Source organism: Giraffa tippelskirchi, chromosome 2, assembly GCF_054371585.1.
Source record: "Giraffa tippelskirchi isolate mGirTip1 chromosome 2, T2T-mGirTip1v1.2.pri, whole genome shotgun sequence".
Classification (NCBI taxonomy): Eukaryota; Metazoa; Chordata; class Mammalia; order Artiodactyla; family Giraffidae; genus Giraffa; species Giraffa tippelskirchi.
In genome coordinates this window covers 158,055,453-158,074,340 of record NC_137276.1, presented here as the reverse complement: position 1 = coordinate 158,074,340, position 18,888 = coordinate 158,055,453, and the positions used below count along the sequence as shown (strand labels likewise).

The window sequence follows — 18,888 nt, the reverse complement described above, 5'->3', positions numbered from 1 at the left end:
CAGAGTAAAAGAGGCTGGACCATTTGTGATGTGGATATCTTTGGAGATGGTCCAAAAAGAGTAAATGATATGTGTGGGCAAAGCAGACAGTGTGAGAGAGACAAGCATCTACTCTAGAATTCAGGAGATCTTAGTAGCTGAGAATTTGAGTGAAAGTGGCAGTGTTGTTTCCGATTTTTGGGAACCCATGGACTGTAGCCCACCAAGTTTCTCTGTCCATGGGATTTACAAGGCAAGAATACTGGAGTGGGTTGTGATTCCCTTCTCCATGGGCTCCTCCTGACCCAGGGATTGATCCAGGGTCTTGCCATGATCTTAGTTTTTTTAATGTTAATCTTTAAGCCAACTTTTTCACTCTCCTCTTTCACCTTCATCATCCTCTTTGCTTTCTTCTAAAAGGGTGGTGTCATCTGCATATCTGAAGTTATTGATATTTCTCCTGACAATCTTGATTCCAGCTTGTGCTTCATCCAGCCTGGCATTTTGCATAATGTACTCTGCATATAAGTTAAGTAAGCAGGGTGACAATATACAGCCTTGACATACTCCTTTCCCAATTTGGAACCAGTCCATTGTTCTATGTCCAGTTCTAACTGTTATGTATTCATATATCCTTAATTTTTCCCTAAATCCCAACTCCAAGGAACAAATAAAATCACAAAATGTCTCCAGCTCAGAATCTTCAATTAACATTAGCTTAACCTGAACAAAGATTAAAGTTTAATGCTCTGAGGGAACTTAATGTAAATTCTCTACCAAAGGAGTGATAGCTTTATGTCAATATTTCTTCCTGTGTTTTCCACATTTAGCTTTCCATCTAGATCCGCAGGTGAAATGTGGAAACTTCAACAGGCTGTTTTTACTGGAAAGGAATATGTTTCATTTTGAAGTGATCTTTTCTATCCTTTCCCTATGAAGCTGAGACCAAAGAGATGAGAATATTTACAACTCTGCTGTGGCCAGGACAGGTCACAGTGTCAGCTTGGAAACCAGTCACAAGTAGGGTAAATTGGACATGGATGGAAGGTTGGACAATAGATCAGAAACACTTTGGTGGACTAGGCTTAGCAATAACAGAATCAGCAAGCAACAGGGTTGGCCCAAAGTCAAACCAGTTGGCCCAAAGCAAAGCAGTAAGCTTCACTAGTGGCTATAAGAGGGGACAGAGGGAGCCACAGCAGACAGATAAAGCTCACTTCTAAGGACACTGCCAGCAAGAACTAGGCACTGGTCCAAGTAGCTTAATGGCATTGGTTGGTTTAGCCACTAAGTCGTGTCTGTCTCTTGTGACCCCATGAACTGTAGCCCACCAGGCTCCTCTGCCCATGGGATTCTCCAGGCAAGAATACTGGAGAGGGTTGACATTTCTTTCTCCAGGGTTAATGGCATTGGTGATGTCCAAAAGTTGGGAATGGGAGATTGTTTTAAAAAACAGTCTCAGAGCAAGCAGGAACAAGCAGGGCTCCATTTCAGAGGAAGTAGGGTGATAATTATTCTATTTAGATAAGTAAAGTGTTGGAAGGGAGTCCCTATTCTCTTTGTCTTGAGAAAATCTCTAGAATATTTCAGAAGTTGCCCAGTTTGGCCTGAGCATAGGCAGGTAAGTTAGATTTGAGGGCTTAGGTGGCAGAAGGAATAGAAAGGCCATTTATATGTGTTCTCAATTGTGTCTGACACTTTGCAACCTCATGGACTGTAGCCCTGCAAGCTCTTATGTCCATGAAATTTTTCAGGCAAGAATGGGTTGGGTTGGGTTGGAGTGGGTTGCCATTTCCTCCTTCAGGAGATTTTCCTGACCCAGGGATCAAACCTGCATCTCCTGTATCTCCTGCATTGGCAAGTGGATTCTTTACCACTGAGCCACCTGGAAAGTACAGAAAGGCCATTTACTCATATTAAAACCCATGTTCTCCAAACCTGCTTTTCAGCAACAAAGGTAATATTTGGGAATTTATGCTTCCATTTCTGAGTCTACTCAAATGGTTTAGAAATTGTAGTTGGAAACAAAAAAGAAAAGTTATTAGTTATGAACCCAAATATCTTCCAACAGAAGAAGACAAGGATATTAGTTTCTAAACCAGATTTCAAGGGCAGAGTGGACCAGTAGAAGAACTGTGAAACTGTCTTTGCCAGGGGAGAAAACCTCCTCTAATTATCGCAGCAGGTCTGAACCTGAAATATGGGATCTCACATGGAGAATTCAAGGATGGAGAAGGGAAATGGATCTCAAAGATGGCATGAGAATGATTTCAGAATAGGTCTTCCCTGCTAGCTCAGACAGTAAAAAATCTTCCTGCAATGCAGGAGACCTGGGTTCAATCCTTGGGTCAGGAAGATCCCCTGAAGCAGGGAATGGCTACTAACTCCAGTATTATTGCCTAGAGAATTCCATGGGCAGGTGAGCCTGGTGGGCTACAGTCCACAGGGTCACAAAGAGTCGGACATGACTAAGCAACTAACACACACACAATCTCAGAATGATCGACCACTCATATGCAGAGTAATCTCTCCCAGAATTTCTGGTTGGTAAGGTTTTTCTTTGCATCTGTGCACAGTTATCTGACATCTCTAATCTAAGAATGAATTAAATCTGTTTGCTCTCATCATTATGACTGTTTCTACAGGCATCATATCACCCTATCAGGTTGACTTAAGTCATATTCAGCTTCTGTCCAATATATATGGTTTTACACACATATACACACCTTGTCCACACTTATTCTTCAGAAAAAATGTATGAGTCTGTGAGTCTAACTGAGTGAGGAACATAAAACAAAGTTGGTGACTAAATAAAAAATGTGGTATATACAAGTTTAACCAAAGCAGAATTTTGAGAGGAGCTATGAAGATATTTTAGGTACCCCTAGAAAGAGGTAGTATAGTGTGGTGGGAGAAACACTAAATAAGCTTCAGTCCCTACCCTGTAACTTGCAAACTAACCTTTGGTAAGTCATACTTCTGTTATAAGCCTCAACTTTCTCATTGGTGAAACTACAATATGAATTAATGCCTTACTCAAAGAGACCCTTGCAAGTTAAATGACTAAATGTTTGTGAAAAGAACTGGCATGATGCCCAGCCCACTGGATTAGGGAAGGCCCACCAATTCTCAATTTCAATCTAAATTGTGTTTTTAGCTCAAGTTTTATGGGGAATAATTATTATTCTTTATTTCACTACTTTTTCTTGTTCAACTAAAATGTGAGTCTCCTGAGAAATGAAGTTGGAACGCCTCCATGACAAGAGTGTGGAGACAGGCTGTTTGCAAATGCTTTATTTGATTTGGAATTTTAGAGTGCAATCAGGAATTAAGGTAAGCACAGGGACAGAGATATTAAGGAAATTGGAAAGGAACAGACAGTCCTGGAATGTGGTTGCTCCTGTTTAGTTAAGTTAAATATTAATTTTTCTAAAAAAAAATCCCTCTTCCTGCAGGGAGGTCTTATTCTCTCTTTCTCTCTTATGCTGACAGATTATCAGTGGCTTGCCTTTCACACTAACTTATTTGGAGGAAAAAAATTTTCAGATGATGCTATTTGAATAAGAAAAAAAAAAATCTTCCAAACAGTTCCCTTGTGGCCAGCATCAATAGCAACTGAACAGGCCTGGGTTGTTGCATAGTGAAAATTATCCCTTTCATTTCAAGAGGATCAAAGGTGTTTGGGGTAAGCAAGATCTCTGGTTACACATGATCAAAATAAGCGAGTATTAGATTTGCTTGTGGAAAGTGTCTATTGAGTCCACTGCTAAAGTCTGAGCATACTTTTTATTGTTCCATAAAGATTTTGTAAGAAAGCAAAAAATTAGCTTTGGAAAAAAAAAAAAAGTAGCTGATTTGGGGAAAATAAGAAGCATTTGAAGACCTTCCCTTTCCTGAATTCTTCAGCTGGAGGTTCCCAAATGCAAGGGGTGCAATGATGTCATTGACTGATAAACAGAAGTCAAAAGGAAATTCAATCTTCTGTCAAGACTTATTCCAAAGATAATAATAATAATAAAAAAAAAGACAATGATTGAATCCCTCTTAGAGCTTTTGGATGGATTCTCTTGTGCTTTGGTTGTTCTCTGAGTTTGTAAGGAATGGGGAACAAAAGCAAAATTGCAGGCTTCCAGTTCATACCCATCTTAGCAGCAATTTCAACATCTATGTTTCCAGTGGCTCCTTTTCTCAAATCATTTGTTTTCTTTCTCTTAAAAAACAGTTACAAAGCTATTATCAAACAGTGCTCCATGATATTCTGCATACTAGTTTTATGCTTTGGTATATAAAATTAAGCACACTAGTCCAACAATGCCTATCTGTGTGACCTGTGGGCCTAAGTTTCCTCATTTGTAAAGTAAGGGAATTGAATAAGACTTGCAGTGCTCAAACCACATTCTCTCCGACGGTTTCTCAACTTGTACACTATGGATACTTTACACTGGATAAGTCTTTCTTGTGGGAGGCTGTCTTGTTCAGCAAGGGGTGGTTAACATCACCCCTGGCTCCTACCCATTACATGCCTATAGTACGACTGTACTCTCTACCCTGGTTGTGAAAACCAACAGTACCTCCAGACATTGTCAAATGGGGTGAAAAAGTCATTAATTAAAGGAGTGGTTCTCAAACTTTGGTGGGTATCAGAACCTCTGGGGAATTTGGTGAAAACATAATGGCCCAGTCTTGATTATATTACAAAGATAGGGGCTCTGTGTTTTTTTTTTTAATTAGCTTTTACACATACAGCAAAGTTTGAGTACCACTGTTCATGAGGAATTGTATTGATGAAGTGATTCTCAAATTATGATTCTTGCACCAAAAGTCTCAGCATCACCAAGCAACTTGTTAGAAATGCACATTTTTGAACAAAACTCAAGATTTGATGAAACAGGAGCTCTGAGATGGTACCCAGTTGTCTAAGAAGTTGCCTAGGTAAAGAAGAAGTGCATTCTAGGCATACTCAGAAAGACATTAAGGAATGTTAGAGACTCAAGGAGGACTGTTTTTCTTAACACAAAGTTGATACCATTAGGCAAAGCATTGGCTGGAATAAAATTCTTCACCTTGAATGAATTTCATTACCATATGTTTATGCACTTCTGTTCTGACTGAGTCTTAAAAGGTAGATCAGATTGTCCTTCATGGAGAGGGGAGATCTGAGTGATGGCTCATCTTAGATTCATGAATCTTCTATGGCACCTGGTGCCCTGATTCATAGACTTACGCTTTGGGTTATGGCTTTGACTCCAGACCAGTGGTTCTCAATCTTGGTTTCATATTAGAATCACTGAGGGAACTTTAAAAAATCTTAATGATCAGGCCATAACCCAGGCCAATTAAATCAGAAGCTCTCAGAATCAGACTCAGATATCAGTATTTTTGCTTTCTCAGATGATTCCAATGTATAGGAAAAATTGAGATATCTAACACTTTCTATAAAGTCGGATAGGGTTTGTACCAAGGAAGATAATAGTGTTACTGACTCCAAACTCCCTCTGTTCACAGCACAACAAGCCAATAAATCAGAGACCAGGTGTTGAGGCATGAAATAATGACTTTATTCAGAAAGTTAGTAGACTGAGAAGATGGCAGACTAATGTCTCAAAATAACCATCTTATTGGGGTCTAGATGCTAGGTTCTTTTGTAGAACAGAGGTGGGGTAGGGGAGGGGAGGAAGAAAAGCAAAAAGGCCATTAATGTTGCAAATATTTCCTGGAATGGCCAGTCTCAGGGAGAGTATGTTTTAATTTCTTCCTTCCTGTAGCCATCCACAGGTGGACAGGGTCTTGAACAAAGGCATTTTGATTTACTGTTTAGGCAGAGAGGCAGAGTTCTCCACGGCAAGCCTTTATGTATGGACAGTATCATTTTAGTGGACAAAAACAATAGGGAAAGAAAGGTTAAAGTAAAAGAAAGGCATACAACATGCAGTCAGATTTTGTTTTTCCTTATAACAATAAAACATGAAGAAGGTTTGATAGCACATGTCACTTTGGGGATCAATAGAAAGTTTAGTAAAGCTACAACCAATAAGCTTTCAATTCTGTGCCAGTGTCAATTCTTTCCCCTACATTTTCTTAGATCCTTCAACTTGAAGGTCATCTTTGCAGGCTCTGTGTTTCTATAGCACTTTGAATCTAGTCTAACATGTGCCATTTCTACCTTATATTATAACCCTTTCCCCCAAAATACCTACTTTGAGAGTATTTATACAAAGATGTAAATTTAAATGGCATGTATTAAATGACGTGTACATGTCACAGAATGTAGAGATAATCTATAGTAAAGCATCCTGATGCTTTGCCCCCAGTCCCAGAGCAGGACTTCCTAGCCATTGTGCTTCAAAACCTTCCACAAGTTGATTAATAACTCTGGACTCCAAAGATTTTATCTGAAAAGAGAGACAATCCTTAGAGCAAACATCTGGGCATATGACCCAAGTTCAAATTCTGGAATACTGAACATCCGAAGTATTCAGTACATACTCAGCTCCAAAGTGGAGATTTTCCATCAGTGGGATAAGCCGCACACCAGTGAGGTTTGGGGGAGGAAAGTAATAAGAGCAAGATTCTTTGGGGTCCCTTGGAGTTACAGAGCCAAGACTGTTTATGGCCAAAGTAGTCAAACCCAACAAAATGAGTGAAGGAATTAGCATGAAACCCTGGCAGCCTTCAGGGCATGGTGGTGATCCCACATAAAAGCCTTCTTTGGGGACTTCATATCAACTATGTGATAAGTGTTCTTTCCTGTTGCCCTTCCCTCTCATTCACCATCTCAGTGGCCAGGGAGACTCCAGTGAAACTGCTACAAGCACTAGGAGACCACAGAAATGCTTCCAGGAGGCAGACTGGAGTCAAGGGTCCAGTGCATAAGCTCTCAGGAATCCTTGTAAGAGTGTGAAGCCAAGGAACAGGAATGAAGGGAACACCTTGGCTCAGGAGGTATTTGTAAGGGAGGAGAAACAGAGGAACAGGAAAGCCTCCAGCTAGTCCTTTGGAGTTTGGCAGCCATTCTGACAGCTTTCCCATTCCTAGACTGATGCTCACCGCTTAAGTCCTGGGGGTACTGGATTTATTAAATTGCCTCTTTGTTCAGCTCTTGCAAAAATAATTTATATCTTAAAACCATTGGACATATTAGGATATTTGTCTGTCCTAGAAGAGGAAACTAGACTCAAGTGCCCAAGTTTACAGGGCTGGTAACCTGACGGAGGCAGGATGTAAGTGTAACCATTCCAATAAATTTCTGAGTCCTGTAACGTTCTCCTCTACACAGAGAAGTGGGCTGTTCATTGTCTTTTTGTTCCTATTTCCTGCCCTAATAATGCACGGACGCACACCCATACAAAGTGGGTTGAGAAGCAAGGGTGGGACCTTCCCTAAGAGAATGAGCAGTAAGCTTTGAGTCCAAAGGCCCAGGGTTGACTCCTTCCTTTGCCTTTCACAGTTCTGTGAACGTGGACTAAGCACTTTCCTTCTCAAGCCTCCCAACTGGGCCAACTGGCCCTCCATGGCTTTCCCACAGTCTAAGCTGGAGCTTCAGTACTACACACGAAGGTGACAAACAGCGAAATCACAAATTACAAAAAATGAGAGCTCTAAGGTCACTAATCTGGCTTTTCTTTCTCTCTAAGAAAAGGGAGACATTATGTCCATCCTGCAACCTCAAAGGGACCCCATACATCAGGCTCGCCCCACCCCCACTCCCGCCCCCTCCTTGGCTGGCCCCCAGCGGCGCTGGCTCTCTGGCTGACACTAGGGTGTCTGCCTCTGGCCTCCTGGAGGCTGCAGCCCGAGCCTGCAGGGCGCACGCTGAGCGCCGGCGAGCGGCTCGCGGAGGCTCGGGCAGCAGGAGGAGCGTGTGAGCTGTGGGCGTCCCTTTAAGAGCGGCCGTCCGAGCCGGCCTCCGCCTCTCAGTCCGCCGGGCGCCGCGGGTCACCTGAGGCTCGCAGGGTAGCCGGCTGGCGGCGGGGCCGGCCATCGCGCTAGAGGAGCCGGGAGAGGCGACGGGACGCCAGGTGCCGGGAGCTGACTGCGAGCGTGGCCGGCCGGCGCCCGTCCGCCGCGGAGGATGCGGGAGCGCATCTGGGCGCCGCTGCCGCTGCTGCTGCCCTGGCTACTGCTGCCGCCGCCGCTGTGGGGCGGCCCCCCGGACAGCCGGCACCCGGAGCGGGAGCCCGAGCCCGGGCCTTTGCAGCCCTTCGACCTGCTCTACGCCAGCGGCGTGGCCGCCTACTACAGCGGGGACTACGAGCTGGCTGTGCGCGACCTGGAAGCGGCTCTGCGCAGCCACCGGCGCCTGCGGGAGATCCGCGCGCGCTGCGCCCGCCACTGCGCCGCCCGCCGCCCGCTCGCGCCTCCCGGCGCTGGCCTGGGGGCCGAGCTGCCCTTCTTCCGCGCGCTGCTCGAGCGGGCGCGCTGCTACCGCAGCTGCCAGAGCCAGCGCCTAGGGGGCCCCGCGTCCCGCCACCGCGCCAGCGAGGATGTGCGCAGCGACTTCCAGCGCAGAGTGCCCTACAACTACCTGCAGCGGGCCTACATCAAGGTACCTAGAGCGCACACCTCACGCCCTCCCCCGCCTCCGAAATGTCTCGAGCCCTCCCGCGGCTCCCATCTTCCTGGCCGTCGCGCGGCTCCTTAGCGAGTCAGACTGGGTCTCCTTAAACGGTTCTGTCTCTATGTGAATCTAGATATCTGGTGGCCCGAGCTGAGCTCTGTAACCAAGACTAGATGAATCCTCTTTTCTCTCAAAAAGAAGACTGCACTGATAAGATGTACCCATTCAGCACTAACGTCTGAACGTTGGCAGAACCGGGTCTAGTGTAAGATCTCCTCTCGCTTATGTTTCTTGGTCTAGCTTCAGCTCCTTTCTCTTCCATCTCGGCTCCCTCATCCCTCATACAGGCTAGTGTGGACCTTTTCTTTGAAGTTTAACAGAGAGTGTTCCCAGAGCAGCTGAGTTAAAGGTACACTTGCTCTGAATCCCATTCCTCTTTCTCCCTGCACCTACACAAAAAGGGAAGATCAAAGGTTAAAGAGGAGGTATGCGTTTAAGAGGTGGTTCTGTTTGAAGTACCCAAAGTGCTGACTCTTTGTCCTTTGATAGAGCGCTTCTAGTTTCTGGAAGTAAGCATTGTACTGAGTTGTTCACCATCAGATGCCCCCTCCTTCTGGTTTTATTTATTTGTATTCAACTTGCCTGAAGTTAGTGACGGGAGGTAAACGGTGTACTGACATTTTCCCCACATTCACGATTTTGAAGATCCATGTGGATGCTTCAGCAGAGACAATTTAGCCTGTGTTTCTCAGTCTCCCACTCTCTCTCATCTATGTTTCTCTGAACTTATACTTTCTCCCCTTTTTGCCTTTCTCTGTCCCTTTGTCAACGTCTCTTCTCCAGCTGTTGAAGCGGCAGCTTTAGGGGTTGGTTGGTCATGCCAGCCAATGGACTGGGCTGCATTTCTGGGATGGTGACAATACACACCAGGTACAGATATTCTGATGTCTTTTGCAACTCATCCCACAAGGTCTTTGCAGATGTGCAGTTGTTGGTGGAGCTCAGGAATTCACAACTGTAACTCACTGTTAACTTACAGTGCTCTGGCTAAAGTGCTGGATTTAGTATCTTGGGCAAGAAATAAGAAGAAAGGCTGAATTCTTTTCATCATATGTCTTCTACTTGCTTGTGCATCCTTAAGGATTTGCTGAGACATGTATTAATTATAAATCTGCTTTCTCTTAAATTAATATCACAGTTTTGGGTAGTCTTAGAGAAATCAGTTAGTAGTAGGCAGAGAGGGGCCTGTGAGTACCCGACAGCTGAAGGTACACTAGGCTGGTTCCCAGAGCAGAACGTGGGTGGTCCAGATTGGTCCCTGTAACACTGTCTTCCCAGGAGTCTCAGATGTGAGGTTGGCAGTCCCGCTGATTGTTCTGTCACACATCTTGGGTACATTTTCCTTTTCCAGGTCTGGGAAAGGAATGTGTATTTATTTTCACTCCTATAAAAATAAATAACTGTGAGGTAATTCGCAGAATGTGAATGTCTTTGGTTCTGTAATTACCCTTGCTTCACTGCTAATGTTAACATTTATCATGCTCCTGCTTCCATCTCCTGTTGGAAGTCAAAGAAGATGAAGCCATAGGTTTAACATGCCTCAGTTTTTTGCAGTAAATTGATTACAGGAGTTAGTCACTCATGGGTAGTTCTGTGGGTAAACTACTGGGTGTGGTCTGATGAACCAGTGAAGCCGAAGAAGTCACTTAAAAAATATGTGAGTTCATGTGCTAATTTCTGTTTTACCAGCAATGTTTCTGAGAGCAGAACACATCTTGCATCTTCTTCCTGTTCATTTCTACTCCAATAGGCACAGTTTCTTGGGTCTACAGAATTGATGATCTCTTACGGAGGATATTTTCTGACTCCCTTGGAAATTCATTTTTGGTGAGTTGGAGTCTTCAGGACTATCTTTATGAACATCAAATAAGGTGTTCCCTCCACCCAAGTAATCCACACTTTTAGCCTTTGCTTGGCTTCTTGAAAATTTGACTCATAAACACATACACACAATCTTCTGAGCGCAAACCAAAATTCTGAAAGTAACAGAGTTGGGCTCTGACAGGTTTGAATTCTAAAGTGTTCATTCCCTGATGATAGAAGGGTTCCCTGAATATGCCTGCATATGATCACGGTACCTTGTGTTGTTGACTTACTTTGGACATCAGTGATGTGTTCTGCACTTGAAAAGGATAATCCTGGGCCAGATTGAATTCAGTGAGGACTTTGTAACTAAGATTTGAGATAATGAATCCTGTGATATGGTTAGAGCTAGTAGACTTCCTAGAGATAAGGAAATGCATTTGTTCTCAGCTAGGGGTTTACAAACTCTGGGAGCTCTCCAGAGATGCTATTGGTCCCCCAAATTCCAGTTAGTGAGCAACTAATGGAAGCAGATTCTCTATGCTGGAGTATTGCAAGGGAGAGATTGGAAATTGTAAAATCTAAGGCCTGTTGATATCAATTTCTCATATCAAATGAGGAAAGGAGAATCCAGATAGGAAAAGGGGCTTACCCCGTGTCACATGTGATTTGCTTTGATTGAGCATAGGACTGGGAGTCAGAGGTCTGGGCTCTGCCAACAATTGATCATGCTTGTGCACACCCACTGCCCCCTGGGGTCACCTCAGATCCCATGGAATGCTGAGTCCCTGGGGCTATCCATTTGCCAGATTTGGACAGCTCCAGGAATGAGTCAGTCCTTGTGCTGTGGGGTAACAGACATTCATTGTATTTATCTTCAGGGCTGTTCTGTAGAATCTTCCTTAATTAAGTCCTGGCATGCTGGTAATTCCTCTGAGGTGAAGTGGTAGTTCTACTTAGATCCCAAGCACACTTTTTTGTTTAAAGGCAGGGCAAGACTCTTTAGACTTTCAAATTCTATTATCAGATTGTATCATGTAACTCATAATTCACAGCCTAAAATCTAAGATAAAGCTTTGATCAGAATAGTCTTTGCTTGGAAACCTTCACTGGTTTCCCTTTGCTACTGTATAGAGCCCACAGTGTTTACTATAGCCTATCTGACCTTTAACTTTACCGGCTCAATTTCTCTCCCACTCTGCCATCCTTCAGCCAGAGGGAGAAACGGATGCTTAATCTTATGTGTCTGACACTTTTGCACATCTGGGTTTGTTTATTCTTCTTTGAGAGGCATAGAGGCTCTAGAATGGGATCTATCTGAGATTGAACTTTAGCTCTTCAATCTCCAGCTCTGTGACTGTGAAAAATTCACATAAACTTTCTAAGCTTTAGTTTCCCCATCTTGTAGATAATAGAAATAATAGAATCTAGCTGGTTGGTTTAGGTTTAATAGAAAATTTATATAAGGCACCCAGAACAGGGCCTATTTCTATTTCCAGAAACACTGGAAATGTGTCTCTTATTATTAGTTATAATAATAGTATGTTTAATTATAATAGTAGCAGACTTAGTTATAGTGGTAGTAGATTAGTTATAATAAGAGTAGTAGATTTTCCCACCTCCTTCTCTGTGTGTTCAAATGGTAACTATACAAGCATGAGCATGTGTGCTAAGTTGCTTCAGTTGTGTCCAACTCTTTGTGACTCTATGGAGTATAGAGTCCTGAAGGCTCCTCTGTCCATGGGATTCTCCAAGCAAGAATACTAGAGTGGGTTGCCATGCCCTCCTCCAGGGGATCTTCCTGACCTAGGGATTGAATTCACATCCCAACCCAGGAATCAAATCCGCATCTCTTAGGTCTCCTGAATTGGCAAGTGGGTTCTTTACCACTAGTACCATGTGGGAAGCACAAATGTACCTATTTCTGTGACATCCTCTTTTCCTCAATCAGCAGCCCTCAACAGTCCATTATTTCTCCCTCCTCTGAATATCCACAGTAAAGAATATGATCCTTTCATATCATGTTTCATTTTTAACATTATTTTGTAGAAATTCATGTACTTGTTATCACTTATGTGAGCTCCTGGAGATCACAGAATGGTCATAGTCACTTTTGTACCTCCTAACGAAGGAGTTTCCAGATCTGGAAGATCAGCAGATAGATTATTATGAAGCACCTGGGCATTAAAAGTATAATGTAAAATTGGAGATTTAGGTTCATTAGGTCTGAATTCAGTCTCAGCATCTATATCCCCCCTTCCCCAACCAAATACCTAAAACAGGGGGTGGTAGCAGTAAATGCTCAGCTTACATTTGTTGAATGAATGATAGCTTAGTTGCTTGTGTACAAAATATTGTTGAGAAAGATTGTTGCGTGGTGATAGGAAGTCTTCTCATATTAGTTATCAGGTTTCATGGCTGGTCAATTGGGGAAGAAATTTACAGAAGAATTGTAGACTGCTTGACTTTTCACTCTTTTCCATTTGCAAGTTCTGGCTAATGTTGCAAATTTCCTTTCCCTCCCTCTCCATCTTTTTTCTAATTTAATCCTTATTTTCTAAAACTATGCTTTGGAAAATTCTTGACACTCTGTGCCTGCTTTATGTACATTTGTGAAATTTAAACAAATGTGAGAGAGATCCTTTTCTTTTTTCCTTATCTGTGTACTTTACAATCAGGAATACTTTGACAGTATCTGTTTTTCTTTCAGTGTTCCCAGCCATTTAGTAAAAGGAAAAAAAAAAAGATATCCAGTGCTGTTTATTTTTATTTTTTTTAATTTTACTTAAAACAAGCTTGTCCTTCCATGTTTTGTTTCTAAACTGGAGCTGTGTGCCATTTGACATTTGTTTTTCTTCTTAAGATTAGAGGCGGGGGTGGGGGGGTGCAATTAAGTTAGGCAATTCTATCTCCCTCCTACAGTCATCTCCCCAAAATTCCTTTTTCTTGACCATAATTTATTTTATTAGTGTTTTCTAAAACAGAAAAAAAAGCAAGCTCAAAGATTTTCCTCACGCTTTTTCTGCTTTATCCATTTCTTTCTCCTAGATGAATGCCTTAAGAAAAATGAGTTTGAAACCTAGGTCACATGACATGTGCCTGATATATATTATTTTAGTTCAGAATAAAAGCTTTTCCCAAGTCTCATATTTAAATCTCTTTTTAACCTATCTGTAGACTACGTACATTTTGTCCACAAATTATTTCAAATAGGGAGTTGAATTTATGTCTTCTTGAAATAGTTGTTTTGAAATTTCCTAGTGGTTATTTCCTCAAGGGATGTGGCGTTTTATCTTTCTTCTTATTACAATTTTTTTTTTCCAGGCTTGATTTAGCAAAATCCACTAGTCATCATCTTTCTGTCCCACTAGTTAGGAAAGAAACCTGGGAACTTCTTGGTGTAGCCAGCTCTTAGGTCATGTGTGCTAAGGAGGTAGAATATCAATTGTTTCCTGCTAGGAGGCTGACTTTATGAAGGCCCAGTCAGCTCTTTATCAATCATCCATTGTGATTGGCAAATAGTAGCTTAAAATTCAATTAAATGAAGGGAGCAATTGCTTACAGGTTTTCTCCTATTTTAGTCTAGTGAAAACTTTTCCCAAATCTCAAACCTATAAGGGCATTTCTTTATAGGTTTTAATAAAAGGAAGTAATAAACGACTTGTCTCTCTTCACAGATTCCATCTCTGAAACTCAAATGTATTCTGTCATGAATATCATTTGCTCAGTGATAAACTCCAAAGGGATAGATGTGTGGAATTCTTTTGGGAATGTTTGATAAAATGTCAGCTTGCTTCATGGATGGAGTTTGAAAATTTTGAAAGGTGAATGGATTCATCTAAAATGAAAACTCATTGGATTTGGCGTAATAATGGTTCTTTTGTACTATTAAGGACTTGAGTAAACTTGGGTGTCTTAGAATCCCAGATCTTAGAGAACTGGATGGGATTCCAAGGGAATATCTTGTTCAACTCTGTCTCTTCAAGTTAAATAGTTGGTTTAGGACAGTAAAGTAAGGGTGAGAGAGGGAGGAATACATATTTTGCCTAAGAAATGTGGTCTTGCAAGAGTGACGAGTGATAATTATTAAAAACATTAAAATGCTACAGCTGGAAGGACCCTCAGAAATCATAAAGTCTGTCCTTGTTACTTGATAGCTTATGGCCTCAGAGGTTCCATAATGAATCAAGGAGGATCAGCAAGTGGAGCTGGGTCAGAATGTCCAGTGCTCTTCTGGGCTTCCTAGGTGACGCTAGTGGTAAAGAACCTGCCTGCCAATGCAGGAGATGTAAGAGACACTGGTTTGATTCCTGGGTCAGGAAGATCCCCTGGAGAAGGAAATGGCAACCCATTTCATGGATAGAGGAGAATGGTGGGCTACAGACCATGGGGTGACAAAGAATTGGACAAGACTGAAATGACTTAGGATGCATGCACAGTGCTCTTTCCAGACTCTGTGGAATGGGCATGGTCACCTCCAGAGGGGCAGTCTGGTAAATCAATGGTGCCACCGAGACCTGCAGTGGACCTGGTGCCTCCAGAGATGGAGCAGACACAAGGCCCAGCTTCCTGGACTGCCCTGCCCACCTTGCATTTTCATTCACATGAGATGTAGGCCACTTAGCCAAGAGTCACAGTCGTCTGGTGGAAAATTTTGCATTTCTCATTAGGAAAAAATATTTCTCCTGTCTTTTTTTCCATTCAGCTTTTCTCCTATCATTCTTTTTCTGTCCTTTTATTCATCCCTCCTTCCCTGCTGTCTGACTTCCTAGATATGTAATTTCCATGAGGGCTTGCCTTCATTGGCCAAATGTCCCAAACACATTAAAAAAAAAAAAAAAGAGCTGGAGTCAGTCTTCTGTGTGATATGTTTCAGTGCTGTGTGTATGATTTTGGGGGTTTAGTACTGAGGAGAGCTGCCGGCTATGATCAGAAAAAGCTGATTTCACTTGACTATACCCCTCTCTGCTTTACTTTCTTTCTACATCTCTCTCTCCTCTTTCCCATTCCTTGTCCTGTTGATGATCTCCATAGTGAGATTACATCTGCCAAGGAGCAGGTTGAGGAAATCGATCAAGGGAAGAGAGAAGCAAGTAGCAGTCCAGGTAATGTCAGGGTTCTGGTTCTAATAAAATGAAGGCCAGAGAGCCTCTTACCTACTTCTATGAAATTTTTTTATGTCCTTTTCACCCATATGATCTGTGCAAGAGTTGGGCATATGTTGGGAAGGATACTCATTTCCCTCTCCTCTTGGGTCCCCATCTTTCTGCAACTGCTTCCTGCCATATTCATAGAACATACGTGCTCCTACCCTTTCATTTTAGAGAAGGAAAAATAAAGTCTGGAAAAGAATCAAGTTGTCCACATGTATCCAGCAATTTAATGGAAGAACCAGGATTAGAATCTAAGAACCCTGATTCCTACCTCTGTGACACTGCTGATGACCATTATTTAGAAGACACACACTGAATACCTGAACTTGCCAACGTTAATATCATATGCATAACATGCCACTTACATTATTTCCCACATGAGATAGACCTTGAAAATAAAAGCTACCTTATGAATGTTATTCCTTGCACTACTGTTCTGCCCACTTCTGAGAAAAGCTCAGAAACAGGATCCTGGATTAATACTGTTCTCCAATAAACCTAATGAAAATGAATGAGCAAAGAATCTTCTTTGGAAGAGAAATGAAGGTATAAGAGCCAGAAAGAGGGAGATCCAAGATGTCAGATTTTCCAGAAGTTCAGGGCTATCAAAATGATTCTGCTGGAATTCATTATCTACAAATAATAGATTCAGTTTTTCTACAAGCAATGAGACACTGCTGAAGATTACAGTGTAATTATATTGGAACTCTGGAAAAGGAATGGAGAAAAGCAAAAGATATGATAAAATAAATAAATCTGAAACAAAACAGAGGAACTGTTAACAAACCCTGAAGTGCAGTAAAGCTAACTGAGCCAATTTTGATTTATTCTTTCTGCTTGAATGCTAAATTTCTAATTTTTACTTTGCCAAGATCAATAGGCTTACACGAAGAAATCAACACATAATTAGGACACCAGACACACTGGATTTCCTTAAAGCCAGATTTGGCTGGTTTCAAAAATGATCTCAAATTATGGTATCAAAGACTAATCCAGAAAGCCATAAAAATTATTTCCCCACTGAAGTAAGAATTATTTCTTAGTAATATTTTTCAGGCTGAATCCAGGATCAACAATCACCATTTGATTGTAGCCCAAGGCATTTAGAAATGCTACTAGGGATGGAGATTTTCACAATCAATCATTGTTTCTATAGGATGACCAAGGGATTGGTCATACAACGAAGTCTGCAGGTTTTTGGATCAGTAGGTGTTTAAGTTTGAGTTTCTCAGCCTTGGATTACTGATATTTGGGATGATTGATTTCGGTGTGATAGGTTGTCCTTAGCGTTTTAGGATGGCATCATCCCTGACTTTTACCTACTAGACAGCTGTCACAACACACTTCATATTTCTTCTAAGCTGTGACAACCAAAAATGTCTCTGTACATTGCAACATGTCTCTCAGAGTCAAAATCACCCTATTTTGAGAACCACTGATGTAAACCTGTAGCCATAGTTAGGATAACTGGACATTAAGATTAGACAAGTACAAATCAAGTGTTTGACAACATATGCTAGATGGCACTGGGCCCACTGATGAATCATATTTATGAAAAAGTTTGGCTTTAGTTTGATACCTTTTATGAGGGGAATTCCAATTGAAATAGAGCCTGTTTCTCCAAGATGCAAATCACTTGGCTTATATCCCTTAGCTAGTCCTCCCTCATAGCAAAGCTAGTTCAAGTTGCGGGAAAGACCAGAGTAACTAGCTTCTCTCTACTTATTATTGGAATATGACAGCATAGGTTACTTTAGCAATACAAACTAACACCTTTCAATCATGAACTCCAAACTCCAGAATTAATGTATTTTTTATTCAACTTGGAAAGTATCCAAACTCAGTCATTTAAAAGTAATCCGCTGCAACTCTTAGTTTTCTTGGGGTTAGTTCTTTATCACATATACTCTTAGAAAACAGCTTGACTCAAACCCAAAATGCCACTTTATAGGATACTCAAAAGTGGGAAAAATGAGAGGGGATCAGAAGGAAAAGGAATGATTGTGAGATTGAGAGAGAGAGAAGCTCAGAGGGTATCTCAGTCCTTTTGAGCTGGTATAACAGAAGACCATATGCTGGTGACTTATAAACAAAAGTTATTAATTATCTATTAATTCTTAGAGTTCTGGAAGCTGGGAGGTGAAGACCATGGTACCTGCAGGTTCAGTGTCTTGTGAGAGTCATGCTCTGCTGTAACCTCTCACACTGCAGGGTAGTTTCTGGACCTCTTTTATAAAGGCATCAATTCATTTCTACATGACCTAATCAGCTCCAAATGTTCACCTTGTAATACCTTAGGAACTAGATTTCACCATATGAATGTTGGGGAACACAAACATTCATACCATAGCAGAGGAAATGCAGAAATAGATGGAGAAAGATGGAGTGATGATAGTAAATTTAAAAAAGGAAAGCAAGAACAGTAAGTTAAAGTCTGAGGGGGCCCTGCATATGAAAGGAGTTTACACGAAACAAACATGGATGTTGCATTCTCTGAAATCCATGTCTCCGTAATAAAACCAATCATTCAGAAGCAGATCTTGGTCGTTCTTCACCCAGAGGCCGCATACACGGTTGAGACGTTTCTGTCATGATAAGGCCCAGGGTAGCAGAGCCATTCAGTTTCTGTGTGGAACAGAGAAGGGAGGGATGTGTTTGGGGAGATTTTACATGCCCTGCGCTCAGTGTTTACCAAATGTTAAGTGGAAATGCCATTTTCCCATTTCAGGTTTCTTTGAAATCCTAGATGGAGCTAAATGTTCTCCTTTTCTTCATTTTGTAATAGGATCACTGATTAAATGGCTAAATAGTATATTTAAGATCTCACAGCTGGTAAGTAAAGAGTCAGAATCTGAATCCAGGTTTTTCTGTGACAAAACTGAAGTTCTCATTCACTTCTCATAACTTTGGTTTTGATGTGAAACAGGCCCATATTCATTGGAAGGACTGATGCTAAAGCTGAAACTCCAATACTTTGGCCACCTGATGTGAAGAGCAGACTCATTTGAAAAGACCCTGATGCTGGGAAAGATTGAAGGCGGGAGGAGAAAGGGACGACAGAGGAAGAGATGGTTGGATGGCATTACCGACTTAATGGACATGAGTTTGAGTAAACTCTGGGAGTTGGTGATGGACAGGGAAGCCTGGCGTGCTGCAATCCATGGGGTCACAAAGAGTTGAACACAACTGAGCGACTGAACTGAACTGAACTGAAGCCTGTATTCAAAAGAGTCCTCCCTTTTATTATATGACACTGGAAAAGTTCACATGTATAAATATGAGTTCCTTATTTGGAAAATGAGGACCAACTGTAAATTATATGCAGATTTTTAACAA

General features: G+C 41.9%; 1 protein-coding gene across 2 annotated transcripts in view; it reads left to right on the top strand.

Moving 5' to 3' along the window:
- The first annotated feature begins 7,887 nt into the window (after positions 1-7,887).
- The window catches only part of P3H2 (prolyl 3-hydroxylase 2), a 170,585-nt gene continuing 159,584 nt past the window's right edge, over positions 7,888-18,888 (top strand). The window contains exons 1-2 of one of the 2 annotated variants that reach the window (XM_081537013.1): positions 7,888-8,524; positions 10,347-10,423. Coding sequence is in view for 1 of the 2 variants with exons in the window: in XM_081536939.1 (XP_081393065.1) it covers positions 8,051-8,524 (474 nt within the window). In the remaining variant the exon portion in view is untranslated. The remainder of the gene's footprint in view (positions 8,525-10,346; positions 10,424-18,888) is intronic. The other variant, XM_081536939.1, reaches the window with a different exon arrangement.